This window comes from Aquila chrysaetos, chromosome 2 (genome assembly GCF_900496995.4).
Source record: "Aquila chrysaetos chrysaetos chromosome 2, bAquChr1.4, whole genome shotgun sequence".
Lineage (NCBI taxonomy): Eukaryota > Metazoa > Chordata > Aves > Accipitriformes > Accipitridae > Aquila > Aquila chrysaetos.
In genome coordinates this window covers 60,919,549-60,934,210 of record NC_044005.1, presented here as the reverse complement: position 1 = coordinate 60,934,210, position 14,662 = coordinate 60,919,549, and the positions used below count along the sequence as shown (strand labels likewise).

General features: G+C 37.5%; 1 protein-coding gene across 2 annotated transcripts in view; it reads left to right on the top strand.

Annotated features, from left to right (window-relative positions):
- AFG1L (AFG1 like ATPase) overlaps positions 1–14,662 on the top strand; it is a 71,521-nt gene that overhangs the window by 648 nt on the left and 56,211 nt on the right. For both annotated transcript variants that reach the window (XM_030043929.2, XM_041118354.1), the window contains exon 2: positions 7,364–7,587. In XM_030043929.2, the coding sequence (XP_029899789.2) occupies positions 7,364–7,587 (224 nt within the window). The remainder of the gene's footprint in view (positions 1–7,363; positions 7,588–14,662) is intronic.

The following is a 14,662-nucleotide window of genomic DNA, read 5'->3' as shown; positions in this document are numbered from 1 at the left end:
TTCCCCTAGCAAACCCGGCTTCAGCGCGCTGCCTGGTGAAGCGCGTTACGCTGCGGCTGCACGGGGAGCTTGGCGGGCGGCGAGTGCGGTAGTGTCTGCCAAAGCTTTTACTGTGCTTTAGGATGCCTTAAGGGACTTTTTTTCCTCTTAAGGATCCTCCGGTGTGTAACAACAGCTGAGCTCTACGCAAATTTGTGGGGAAGTACGTTTTGTTAACTTGAGGCTTAGGTTAGAGGCGAAGGTCTCTCTTCTTCAGTGAGAGCTATTCGTCCTCCGCCACCCTGACAAAAGTGTGAGAATTCAGTAGACATCAGGTGGGTCCCAGGGGTCTGAAAGTCAGTCAGCACATCTCGGAGGACTGATAAGTGTTCACATACACACGCTATATTGCGATTGTGCAATTTTTATACATCCTAAGGAAAACAGACAAGCACTACACTTAGTACTATAGTTGTATATGTTTTATTTGATATTGGTCTAACACTTTAAATTCATGTAGATTTTTTTTTATAACCAACATACTACTATTTTAGAAAAGTTGTCAGAGCAAATCCAGTGGCTTTAGGGATAGTTCTTCAACATCCATGTTAAAGGGAAGGTAGTCCTTGCATATGTTATTTGAGGACATCTGCAAGGGCAGCCATCATTGAACTGATTTATAATCTTGTTTTTATGATCACTGGTTTATAGTTTTTATTTGTTTTTGTGATTTGCTTTCCACACTTTTGTGAATTCCTTTAATTAAGGAAAAGGTACAAGTAGTATTTGTGTAAAGTTGCAATTTTGCTGATAAAGTTTTCTGTCTTTTTCTACTTTCATATGTAGGTCAGATTGTTAAATGGGGTGTGCATGGAAATAGTACAAGTAATCTTATTTCAGAATAATGTCACAGGCATGTATGCAAAAAAGCAGAATTCTAGTTCCAACTCTGATGATTCTCTAGAAGCTTAAATACTGCTTCATACTGCCGCAATGAACGTACTGCAAGAAGGCTAAACAGGGGTTCAGTGATACATCTAAGGTCATATAATGAGACAAAGATGGGAGGACAGTCCAAGTCCTTGTTCTTGTATCTTGGCTGCAAACTGCCTTTTCTGATTTAAACTGCTCATTTCAGCAGGTATGGTTTGGTTTTTTCTTTTTTCCATTTGTTTTCCATAATATTGGCCTAACATTTTCAATTTGTGCAGGTAACTTAGCCCTCCCTCCCCCCCATATGATTGGTTGGACAGACTTTGATTTTCTAAGCGTTCTATTAAGCTTTGGAAAGTAAATAATTCTTTTCAGATGGCCTCCTCTCCCACTCTTCTCATCAAGCATTGTAAAATATTTTGAAAGGAGCAATTGTTTGGTGTTATTATAGGACTATAAATGTATTTTCTAATTTATAACCAACACATGATCTCTTTCCTGAGAAGCTTACATGCCAAGTCTTTTTTCTTCTGCAGGTTTATGCATGTGCTTAACTTATCGAAATCCTTGTACACTGTGGGGCAGTTTACCTATTTGAGACTGATTCTGCAAACCTTGCGCATATATATAATAAAAGATGAGACAAGAGAACATTATTATTATCTGTAGGTACTAGCATGCAAAAAACCTGTCTTTTCTGATATTTTGCTACCTTCATGCCCATTCCTCTGCAGGAAAATAACTTTTGGAGCTACAAGACTGTACCATTGGCCTTTCCCATCACTGTGGTATCATCTAAAAAGGAAAGATTTTGCAGCAGTTCCATTATCAGCTTAATTATGAGTTTAGCGGGGTCTCTGATACCACCATCTGCCTGTTGATAAAAGTGCCTTCTAACTTCAGAGTCCTTTTCTTCTATCACAGCAGCTGTGTTTCATAGGCAGTTTTAGGAGCTTTACGTTAAGGGTTTGGGGGTTTGAAGCAGTTTGGCTTCACAGTGATCCAAACTAATATTCAGAACTTCAGTTTGGATTGTTGAAAACAGGACAATTTTTAAAAGTTACTTTCTATTACCTTTTTTTTCTCTGCCCTCCCCCCCTCCAAATTCCAGTGTTTGTGAAAAGCTCTCAAGGCAGAATTCTGTCTGCAGAGCAGTAAACAGATGTGATTCCTGTATGTTGCCTTAACCCTGGTTTAGCAGAAGCTGTTCCCGCTTCTTGATTGTGACTGTCAGCAAAGGTGGCAGTTGGGTGATTTTAGGGTTGTTAACTTTGGGGCAGTTGTAACCTCCATGAGTTTGGTTTAGATGCGGTTCTTGGACAACTATTAGATAGAAATATTTTTTATCTTTAAGACAAACAGTGAATAACCATTACAGCAAAGCATCATAGGAAATGGTTAATTCTCCATCTCTTATGTCTTCAGAATATATTTTCTGCAAAATATGCTGTAATCAACAAAATTCTTGAGTGTAGTTCAGGGGTAATTAGATAAATTTAACTTCCCTTATACTTAGAAAGGTCAATGTTGTCTTCCAGCCTTAATCTCCACGAAAGAAAACTGTTTCTGATCATTCCCATGAGGGAGTGGTTTGAAGCATACATACAGCACGAGGGTTAAAGGTAATTTTTTTTTTTTCGTCAGTCCCCTGAAGTGCTTTTTTCAACTTTGTTTCCAGAATTAATAATACACATTTTCATGTGTACTGTATGTGAGTGACCCTCTAGTGAGTTGAATATTGTAATCTGAAGCATGACTTCCTTTTGCAATAAAAGGAGTTCAGTTCCATTTGTTTGATCTTTGCTTCTTTAGCTGGTTATTATTTATCTGTCATGGTTTTTCTTTTTCATCCCATTAAAGGTCTACAAATCTAATCATGTGTTTAAAAGATGTTTAGTTTGAAGGCAGTAAGAGATCTTGCAGACCAAATTTGAATTCATCTGCGGAAGTACAATAGTTTTTCTCTCCCAGAAGTGAATAATCATCTTAAATTCACATGAAATCTTTTTGTGCTACTAGAAATCTCATAGATTAATAAATTCAAAGGTGTCAGTTTCTGCAGTCATGGAAAGATAGCGAAGATGAAATTCATGTCAGGGAAACCCAGGTTCTTTTCCTAAGCCCTGAAATATGGGGGAGACAACGACCTGCTAGGATTTTTGTCATGGGAATTATCTTCTGACAGATTTTAAACAACGTTACATAATGAAATCCAACTGCTAGGAAAAAAATAAGGATTACGAGGGTGAGTGGTGTTTATCTCTGTTACAGTTCTGTGCTCTCAACCTCCTGGCTGCTGTCAAGATCAGTTTTTGGTATGCCACAACCTAGCTTCCATTTCAGATTGTCTTATATAAATAACTCTAGTGCCTGCCTCAGCTGTGACTGTTGCTTTCGTAAGTGGTGTCATTGAAACTTGCATGCCTTTTTCCGATGTCATCTCAGACATCAGTTCTAAGTGGCAGTAGGAAAACATGACAACATAGTGATTAGTTTTTCAATTTGCTGTTCTTTTTCCAGAGCAGAAGTTCCCTGGACTTAAGAACACTTTTTCTTTTAATGTAGAGACTTGTCTTTGCAGTGGTAAATTAATGCCAGTTTACTGAAGGTGTCTTAAGTTCCCTACTTTAAAGGAATTTTTTTATAATTTCAGACTGGCATTTTCATTAGGCATTTATACATTAACAAGTTTTTTTGGCTTTGGTGAGATTTTCCCCTTGGATTTCTCCAAGGCAGGACTTTTCTGTGTGTATCAAGTAGGTCTTCACTGCAGCTTGGTCTGTTATCCTTGGATAGACAAGCAGAAAGGCAAATGCAAACAGCTAATTTTATGGCTTGAAATAGAGATTACACTTAAATATGTTAGGAGCAGAAATTTAATAAAAAGTTGCAACCTGGTGGCAACTCTTGAAGAAGCAGGGAATGCCAGGCTAAATGTGCTAACGTCCAACACTGTCCTGCACCCTGGAGGTGGGAAAGATAGGTTATGGATAAACGCATGTCTGTAGTTTTTACACTGTTCTATGTAAAACTAGATGAATAATGAATTGACGTTGCGCTTTTCTGTAGTCGTATCTAGAACACTACATAGAGGTAGAAGATGCTTTTTCTGTGTGTGACACTTAAAGATTTCAGAAGGGAACTAATAAAAATTGAGTTCATGTAATACAAAGATAATGAAACAGGAAGAGATAAATTTAAAACCATCTTTTGCCATATGGAGGAGAAGGCTTTAGGACTACGATTAATGTGGTGAATCATGGGTGATTCCTATTCTAACGGTAGTTTCCTTGATGTAAAATTATGGAAGGTAATTGCCTTGGTATTCCTCTGCTATGTATTAAAATTTCTGAAGTTTCCTTTTCTTCACCAGTTTGGGAATAGATTACTATAGAAGCATAGTTGTGTGAATGATTTTATAATTGGTCTCACAAAATGAAGGTTAGAAGGGAAGACCCACATTTTTTTCTGTCTCTTAGGGTAGTTTACCACTTGAACAGCTGTCTTCTGCCGATTTACCTCTAAAACCCCTATATGCTCTTTTCTTTTTAAGAGCATATACCTTTGTTTAGCAGCTACAAGTTTGAGTTTATGGCTTACCAGTTCCTGGGTGTCTCCTGGTACTGTGTTACAGTGTATCCCCATCATACTTAAATCCCAGCATTCAATGTTATTTTAGGAGAAAGGTGAGTGATTTGTCCCATGACACCCTCTGTCATCACTTGTGCATACTCTCTATCTCCATCATTTGTTAATGACAGAGTACATACTTTCACTCCCAGAATGGTTTAGCTGTAGGTACATGTAATCTGAGACAAAACCCATGCTTCTGAGCTGTCCTACTGGTGTGCTTTGTCCATGGCCAGGCAGGTCATGAGCTACAAACCCTTTCTTATCCTAAATCAGCTTTTATTTGTTTTTTTCTCCAATCTTGGGGTAAGGAGTAGGAACTGGTGGCTTTATAGATATAATGGTACAATGGGGCACTGGCTGTCCCTCACACTGGAGCTCTTGGAGCCATCAAGCTCTGCGTGTTGCGAAGGCACGGATAGTTTAGAGGTGCAGATCGCAGGACTGAGGTTAACTTTATGTGGGAGTGGAAAGGTGGAAAACAAGATGAAAAAACTCTGAGAGATAATCTGTGCCTTTCCCCCTTCCCATTGGAGATGGGTCAGGTGTTGCTGAGCTGTTCCTGATAGATTTTTGTCAAATTTATTTTTAAAATTCACTCCCCATCAATGAAAGTTTTACAATTTCTAGACTATTAATTGATTTCACTGCCTTAATTACAGTTATTAAGGTAACCATGTAAATACAGTTTATTTCCTTTTCTCGGTACCTTGTGTGTATCTGGAAATAGCTATGTGCTTTTCTTTAGTCTTCTCTAAAGGTTTTACTCAAATTTTTGCAATAACAGACTTTGAACTTTACTCTCTTTATGTGATCTCTCTAGCTAGGGATGAGCTCGTTACTTTTAATTCAGAGCAGTAACTCAATTCCTTCAGGGCAGGAGAATTTGGTGTAATTATTGGCTGCAGATGTAAACAGTGACTGCCTTGCTTTGGAGAAACTAAGGTGTTACTTGCAATAAACAAACATAATTTGATCTAATTGTTCAGTTTTATCCTTCTCTTTTATAACTATATTAATTTAATTTTTCTTATAACAATTTAAAACTTTTCTTGTGCCTATTACATCTTCTCTGTGGGTTGTGACCCATGGTTTAACAAATAGTCCTTTAAATCATCTTCTACTCTCCCATTTAGTTCATACCTCTCATGAAATATGATGTGAAAATTGAGAAGTGTGTTCCAGGGCAGACTATAGCAGTATTGAGTAACTGTTTTTTTCATGTGTGCTTATATTGCCCCTCATATATATACATCGGAGTACTTGTGGCTCTTTATTTTATTGTATTTTTTTCTCCGATAGTGTTAATGATGGTGTCTCACTGTCAGTTTGTGATCTGGTGTAGCCCCTGGATCCTTTTCTACAGAGCTGCTTTTTAGCTGGTCATTCTCCCTCTTTTAAGTTCAGTTATTTATTTGCCCTAAGCACCATACTTTGTCCCTGTTGAATTGCATCCTATTTGTATTAGAGTCTTTGTCCAGTTTATCAGAATTGCTTTGCCTTCCAGGGTGGGTGCAGCCCCCTCCTGACTTGCTGTTACCTGTGTTCCTAGTCCATGTACTTTATTTTGTCATATACAGGTCATGAATGGAAATTCTGGATTGCACCAAGCTGAGATTCTGAGCCCTCTCTGAAACTCTACTGCAAATATATACCTAGTTTAACTGTAGTAATTATTCATTACATAGTTTTTCTAGCTGTTTTTATACCTGCTCAAAAGGAATTTCATTTGCAATTTACTTTCCTGCTTTATATATGAGAATGCTATGTGACCCAGTGACAAAACAGTTACTGCAATTAAGATATTTTTTCCTTTACCCACTAAGCATGTTACCTGGTCAGGGAGGTAAACTTGTTGATCTCAGGCTGTTCCTGAGGAGCTGGTGTTGCCCTTTATTTGTTATGTTGTTATCTTGTTAAGTTCTTTTTTAAAAAAAAACAACCAACCAAACCCAAACCCCATCTGTTTGCACTTGTTCCAGTATTTTTGAATGTTTTGAAGTTGTGTTGACTGACCTATGAATTTCTGGATTTGCCTTTCTCTCCTTTTAAAAGACAAAAAATGTTTCATTTTCCTAGTGTTTTGAAGCCTCACCTGCCTTCAGTGAGGCCATTGTGTTGCTTAGGAAACTTAACCTAAAGCATTTAGAGATGAACTTCCTTAGATCTCACAATGTTCAAAATATCTATGTAGTCTATGATATGCATTTTTCCTACTCAAATCTGTTTCTTTTATTGTTGCTACAAATCGTGTTACATGTGATTATACTTAGCCTTTTAAAAGACAATGCAAGCAAAGAAGATATTGAACACCTTTTCAATATAGTCCATTGTTAGATTTCTGATCTTACCAATTTAGCAAGCCTTCTTTGTAATCTTTATGTTTTTTTCTTTCCTAGCTATATCTCATCTTATGCCTGGCAATTCTGACTTTTTTTTTTTTTTTTTTTTTTTTTTTTTAAATGTAATTTAAACAGAATTCCTGCTTGGGCATAGCCTTGTCTCTTCTACACAGAAGATAATGCCAGCAGAGCAAGCTGTGGGATTGCAGGGCTTCACAGCTATTGCCTTGCTTACTGTGGTCTTTGACTCTTTAAACTTGCTTACAAAACTCCTGTTTTGGTGTCCACACTAAAGGTGTTTACTACTAAAGTGAGAAGTTGATTTAGTGAAAAACAATAGCGTAACATACTCTAGTGGTTGTATAGGTAAGTGATGTATATATGTCTTTGCGTAGAATATTAAGAAAGTGTGTTGTCTATGAATATAAGAGGATGCTTTTCAGAACTTCTCTATTAATAATCTAGTTTTCATTTTACAGCTTACACAGCTCAGGCAGATGAGAAGACAGTCCCTGGTCCTCCTACAGATTCTAATGCCAGAGCCTTATTGGTTTGCAATGGACCTTTAGAACATTACGACTTTCTGATTAAGCAAGAAGAGCTGAGGAATGATAAGCAACAAAGAATAGTTGTGCAGCACCTGCAGAAGCTGCATGAGAGCCTTAAAGGCTACAGCATCAGTTCAAAAACTCTTCTCTCAAAGGTGAGGTTTATAATGATAGAAATTTTTTTTTTTTTTTTACATTTATATTTGCTTATAAGAATGTGCTTAAAAATACATAAATTTCTGTCATTAACACAAGCCTTATTTTTGCAGTTGGGCATTTACAGATAGATCATTGTTTGTGTTTGGATCTCTGTTCTTTCTTTTTTGGTTTGTAAAATTCCAGTGGCACTCTAGAAGCAACCAAATTAAATATTATTGAAATAATTCTATAAGAAAATCTGATATGATTTTGGTTGTGTCCGCTGTCTGCCTTTCCTAAAATGTCATTTGGCTATAGGAGAGAGGGGCATAGACCAGGTTTTAACTCTCAAGCACTGGTGTAACACGTGTCTGTTTGGGTTACTCATGCTGAATGTTGATGTTTCGTGTTCTAACAGATCTTCCATGAATGTAAGTGAAATTAGCCAGCAGAGTCTAAATAATCCAAGCTAAATAATTTTGCTTTGCAGAACATTATAATATATATCAGACATGACTTTTTAAAATAAAAAGTCCATTCTTTCCAGTGTTGCTATTCTCCAGCTGAGGTAAGGAAAGAAGGCAGAGGTGTGATCTGCACCCCAGTTGTGTTTTTGGGGGCATTACAGCTCCTTTTCAAAGTATTAACAAAAATTCAGACATAACCCTGTTGCACAGTGCCTTAGCAACCATAGTGCCTTAGCATTAGTAATGCTAAGAGCCTGCTGTTGCAGCTCTGTAACTTCCCTGAAGCTGTTGAAGCAGTGTCTTCCAGAGCCTCTGTGACAGTATTTTTCATGCCTTGTTCCCGTGCTGTTATTTTCAGATTGTTGCTCTTGTGGCCTTGCACCTGCAAATCTTGATAGTGTTATTATGGCAGGTTCTCGTGGGAAGCAACTAGAACTGGTGTGAGAATCCCCCCTCAGCTTTCTGTGCCTCTTGTTTTGTAGATTTAGTTTATATCCCAGAAAACCAAACATAGCGCCCAGCAAAGTAGATAAGACATTTAATTACTAAGTAAATATTAGGCAATCATAGATGTGCACAGAAGCTGAACAACCAGTGAATATGCTTCATTTGCACCTGATTAACATACTCCAGTCAGCACAAATAGTCATAAACATGGTGAAGGGAAGCAACAAAAATAGGGTGTTTGACTGAGTCTGATGATAAAAGTATAGTGCTGGGAAAAAAGCATAGCAAAATATTCATTGCCATCAACATCTTCACTTTCCCTGCCTGCGCTGGAGAGATACCTCCCTACCCCTAAGAGGAGGATGTCTGGAAGCTGTCACTGCTCTTCCCAGCCGGCCACCGAGTGTTTCTCTTTTTCTTTCTCTTGCACTACTTTTGTTTTTATTTTTCATCAGAAGTAACTTTCATATTTACAGTCAAGGTATGCTGTCAGCTGCAGACCTTGCTAATAAATCTCCATGTCAGCCTTTCTCAGCATCTGTTATGCAACACACCTCATCTCATGGGCATAAATCTAAATATCTAACTCTATTGAACTTGTTACCTAACCATATACTCCCCATTACAACCCCAAATTCTCCTATTACCTGGCACAAATACTGTATTTTGTTTGCATGGCAAGCCTAAATGACCAGGGAAGCCAAAACCTGCAGGGCTCAAGTGCCTTTAAATGACATGCTGTCCTCTGCCCTTTAGGTACCAAATGACAACTTACTACTTTAAGGCTCTTGCAATGTATATTAGCTTCAAGGCATGAAAAACATAGAGAAGAGTCAGTGGTATGAAAATGAGTATTATACCTGTAAACAGCCTGTGTTACGCCTGTAAATGTGCCTGTTTCAAATAGGCAAGTATGGCAGGGTGCAGAGCATTGGGACACATGCTTGCCTATCAGACTGCCTCCAACATCCGTTGAATGCTTTAAACTCATATATGTAGCTGGAGATCATGCATTTGCTAATCCTGTCCTTGACTGGAAATGCTATAAATGTCTCCCTGCTTCCAGATGAAAGGAAGCAGACTAAACACCTAAGAAGGAGCTCTTTTGTTGTTGAGATACAGTGAGAAGAAACCTGAATGGGAAATAATTCCATGGAGCAGAAGTCAGGCAGGGAAATAATTCCATGGAGCAGAGGTCAGGCAGTCTGGAAGGAAAAACATGAGTGGTCAAGTACAGGAAGTAAGGCAAGACTGCTCCTAGAGGTCAATGAGCGTGTCTTTGGAAGTTCTGTTCTGGAAGCAGTTGACCCGATCATCATTATGGGTCCCTTCCAACTTCCGATATTCTATGACCCAGCTTTAAACAGGGGGGTTGGCCACATGATCCCCTGAAGTCCCTGCCAAGCTCAATCATTCAATGATTTTAACTTTGATATGGCAATTGGAGCCAAACAATTGTTTGGGGTATATTTTTGCCTGCTCTGGCTGGTGAGTCAGCTCATCACATTACTTAGCCTTTTTACTTTTGGGATTTCTTTAATTAAAATTACTAAAAACATAAAACCAGTGTAAAAAATGATATAGTCTGAAAATTGTATGTTTATGGTATTTTAAAACATTTGTATTGTATGTGAGTGCATGCCTATGGATCCATGTTGTCTTGATGCCTTTGTAGGGTAACTCTTGAGTCTGAACAAGCCTCCTGATTCAGTCTGGTCAAGTACCAAATAAAAAATAGAAATTCCCTCTTTCAAAAATGGTTAGTGCTTATCTTTGGTATCCAAAGCAATATGGCAGTGTGCCTGAATGAGAGCGCTGTTTTTGCGTAAGTCTAAGGAGATTGAGCTGGATTCATCTTGCCAAACTACTTCTCTATGTAATCTAGCAGGCCAGAGTTTTGTATCTTGAGGATGCTCAATGTGAAAAGTTTGTATTTTCATCTGTCTGGGCTTCTTTTTCAGCTTTGGTGTTGGGCTCGTAATCTTTTAAATTACCAATCACAAAATTGTCTTTAGACACTGTACCTGGACTGTAAAGGAGGAAGTCACTCAAAAGGAAGCCAGTTACCTGGCTTGCTCCTGCATTATCTTTGGACATACTGCCATTCTTTTATTTGTTTTTGTTCTTTAGAAAAAAACGTTATGATAAAGGCGTTGGTCTTACTGTCAAACCTGAGCATCAGTAGGCTACAGCGTTTTGATCTTTTCTGGTAAACTGTTTTGGGCATTTGGGTATTCAGTTCTAAAAGCGCTGCCTTTGAGAATAGTTTTGAGACCCGACTTGTGTTAACTGGTATGCCCTGCATCATTATAGTTGTTAGAGCAGGTGTCTTGTAATGGCTTTGTAGATCAAGCATTATGTGGGTTTGTTATTTACTGTTTCTTTGATTGGGAAGCATGAATAGGGAAGAAAGTCTCTATTGCAGAGAACAAATACTAATCTTATTCTATTTAGGAAATTGTGATGCTACTTTGTCCCTGTATAACAGAGCTAATCGCAGTAAAGCCAGCCTGACTGACGCTTTCTTAGAAGGAAAAAGTCAAATGCCATTTTTTAGGTTGAGAACGTGGTTTTCACTAGTTCATTTAAAGCACTCCTCTCTTTCATTTAACATTACTTCAATTCCATGCTTTAATTTTAAACCAGCTTTTAAAAATCATTGCATGGCTCGCTGATACCTGGGAACTAATGCCACAGTCAGTGAGAAGCAGCTGTAGAACTACTTGCTATTGGGATAAGTGTTGCAGTTTGAGGTTTTTCTTCTAGGGCTTTATATCTCTGTGGAAATCTTAAGAAGATTGATAACCAGGTTGAGCACTATAGTGCCATACATCAAAAGTACATCAAAATCAGAAAAGGAGGAGAGTGGTGAGTTTTGTGTAAATCTGTTAAAGCCTGCTGGCTTGTGTAATTAAATCAAATCATACCATGATTTACGACAGAGAAGAAGTCAAAACAGCTTTGTTTCTCTTCTGCTCTCTTTGAGGAAGTTATTTGCCAGTTCAGACAGAGCTCCTTTTGAGATAAAATGAAGCCAAATAAAGTATGGTTTAAATTCTAGTGCAGGCCAGGTTTTGCTTCAGCAAAGCTGTAGTCAACATTCTTAATGAAGGTTTTCCCCAGAATAAGAGTCACAGCTGTGAATAGGTAGTTGGTAAAATCATAGCCATCAAGCACTGTACTACCTGTAGACACTGGTATCATATGCTTGTCATATGTCTGCATCTCTCAAGGAGTTTTCTAAGTAAGCAAAATATATGTTTGTTATGATGGATTTTCAGGGCAGGGATGCTGTTGCAAACTTGGTTCAGTTTTGAAGAGTAGAACTAAGGCTTTTCATGCCAAGAAGAGATGAGTACTGTTCTCTGGAATTGGCCTGGGTTGAATAGGATTTGTGTAGGCTTATGAGTGGAAGTAGTTCACGTAACTAGTAGAAGGAAGTACTAATGATATAGGGCACAGGTAAATCCTGTATTCATGGATAGCTCACTGGCATTTTCCTCCCATGAAGGCCTGGTACTTTGCAACTTTGAGTATGCTAGGAAGTAAAAGATAAACTTTATGCTATAGATGTTCAATTGTTTTTACGATAAAATGATTGTCATTGGTTTTGCTTTGTTTTGTACTTAATGGGTTTTAATACAAGTAAATGAAACAAAATGATGTATTTTAAATTACTTAAGGACTTGTTGGAAAGAAGTCAAACACTTTAATCAGTTACGCATAGTAGTTTGTAGATTGACTTTTTGCTTTTTCAGGAGGTTTCTAGCACCTTGACTAACCTACTTTTAGTATGAAATCTCCTGCATTGAAAAGAATGTACTGGCAGCTTTTTAGAAGTAAAAAGTAGTGGTGCCTGGCATTTCAGGCATGCTCATTTTTCCTGGCTCTGTCATTGAAGAGAATGTGTTTGGGAGGTTGCAGTGAAGAAAAGCGAGAAGAGAGAGAGAAGCCTGTCTCTATCAGCCTCTTCTGTAGTCTGATATCCCTTATTTTATTGCTTGATTTCTTCTGTGGTAGAATTGCAGAAGCCTCTTCTAAATTAACAGTTATTCCAGAAACAGAAACTTCTTGCACTTCTGAACCATTACAATGGTCTGCTTTGTTTTTAGTTTTGTTCTTCATTTGTCACTTTTTATCTAAATAGTTTTATTCCCTAAAAATATGGTAAAAGTAGGATTAGGGAACAAATATTTATATCAGATACAATACAAGCATTTTAGTCTCTATCCAAGACACTTGCATTACCTTACAGGCCATAGCTTTCTGACATCAGTAGTCTGGGGTGAGACACACACCACCAGCCATTTCCTTTATGATAATAAAACTCTGTATTTTTTTTTTACAATGTAGGTTTTTTGGGGCATCAGCTTAGAATGAATTTGAAGGGAAAAAGCAATTAGTCTTGCTGCAAACCAAGTAGGCTTCTGTTTTTCAAAATTATTACTCAAATTTGAACAAGGACTTTGATCTTCAACTTGGTGAAAGCATGGCCTTGTAAGTTGAGATATTTTGAGATCCTCTCAATTGAAGTTCAAGGCCGTAAGAGTTTGCATAGATGTTTCAGATCTCTAGATTTTCAAAATAATACCAATTGGGACATCTTAAGTGTTGTTGAGTTGCTGTACTAATGACTTGAAATAAGCTCAATTATAAGTGAGGTCATGTTTTGAAAAGAGGTATGAACAATAGTAAACACCATTCAAGACCTTGAAAATGTCTTCAGTTACAACAGCAACCAAAAAGGAGGCCTGAAAGAGTGGGAGAAAGAGGCAGTTTTGTTAGTGTTTAAAAAAAAACCAAAACATCTGCTGTTTGGAGACTTGTCTTTTGAATTCTGCATATTTTAATTCACCACCTTAGTATTGACATGCATTTTCACTTACAAGGTTTTCAAATCAGAGTGTAAATATTCCCAGGAAATGATTTGCTTGCTTCTGGTGTCTGAGGTGGGGAATGTGGGAGAAGGTGGGAAGACGTTGCACATTATTAAAGACATCTAAGAAAGAATAGGAAGTTGTCAGAATGAAGGAGATGTTTTGACCGATATAATTCCTTAGATGAGGTAGGATATTGATTGATTAAAGTGCAATTTAAACAAAAAAAGAAAAATCTGATGCAAAGCAAGGCATACAGTTTTGAATCAGGAATGTGTAAAACATGTTGATGGTAGAGGAGAGAATTCTGTAAGTCTGGCCATGCTAATGTGTGTATCCTGTTGTGGAATTGTAAATATTTTAGCATATGAATGATTTTCAAAGAAAAATCTGTAAGTCATCTCATCTATAAAAGGAAAAACGGCTCCTGCTGTAGCATGTCCTGATGATAATGAAACTTGGTGAAGGGCTTAAGTTATGCTTTCTTAAGTTATTGCAAAGAATGTTATGGGAATTAAGAAACTTGGAGGACTCAAGGGGTTTGACACATTTGTGGTGATGCCCTTGTTTGAAAGGATGTGGTGAGCATTCAAAACATATGTCTAAGGATTTCAAAATTCTCCCCTTCAAACTCAGATTTATGCATCCCTTAATATTTTTGGTTTTGTACATTTTAAATATTAGCTTTAACGTCCTTAAATCTTATCATTGTTGCAAAAGCAAATTTATTGTCAACCTATTGAGCATCATTATACTGAGACCCCAAATATGCCTCAGAATAATATAGAAGTGAGGAGAAGCTCATTTCTTTAGTTTGTCTTTCTACATCTCCCACTTTTTTCCCTTCCCTTCTTGAAATAAACAAGACTACTCTTATTTTAGGGTCACTGCAGGATCTTCTGCATTAGATCTCTCCCCCTCCTTCTTTGGAGTGTGTATTTCAATAGAACCAAGATCAGTCTTCTGCTTTCTTCTCCCCCACATACCGCTGACTTTCTTGATTGCTTGCTGTGCTCTAAGTTGAACAAACAGCATTGATTGGATTTTATCAGAAATCCTAGTGGAAGTTACTCTTTTTCTTATGCAACTAACAGGCTTCAGAAGATGAGTGAGAATAATTTAAAAAAAAATTAAAAAAAAAAAAAATCCATTTTATTATAATGCAGAATAGCTTAAGACCGGTAAGATGTCTGAGGTTTAGTATTAAAAGTCCACTGATCGAGTTTACTTTTTTAAAATAAAATACATGTTAAAAAAAAACCAACGCAAGAATTTAAAAAGAAATTCTTAGTGTTGTACAA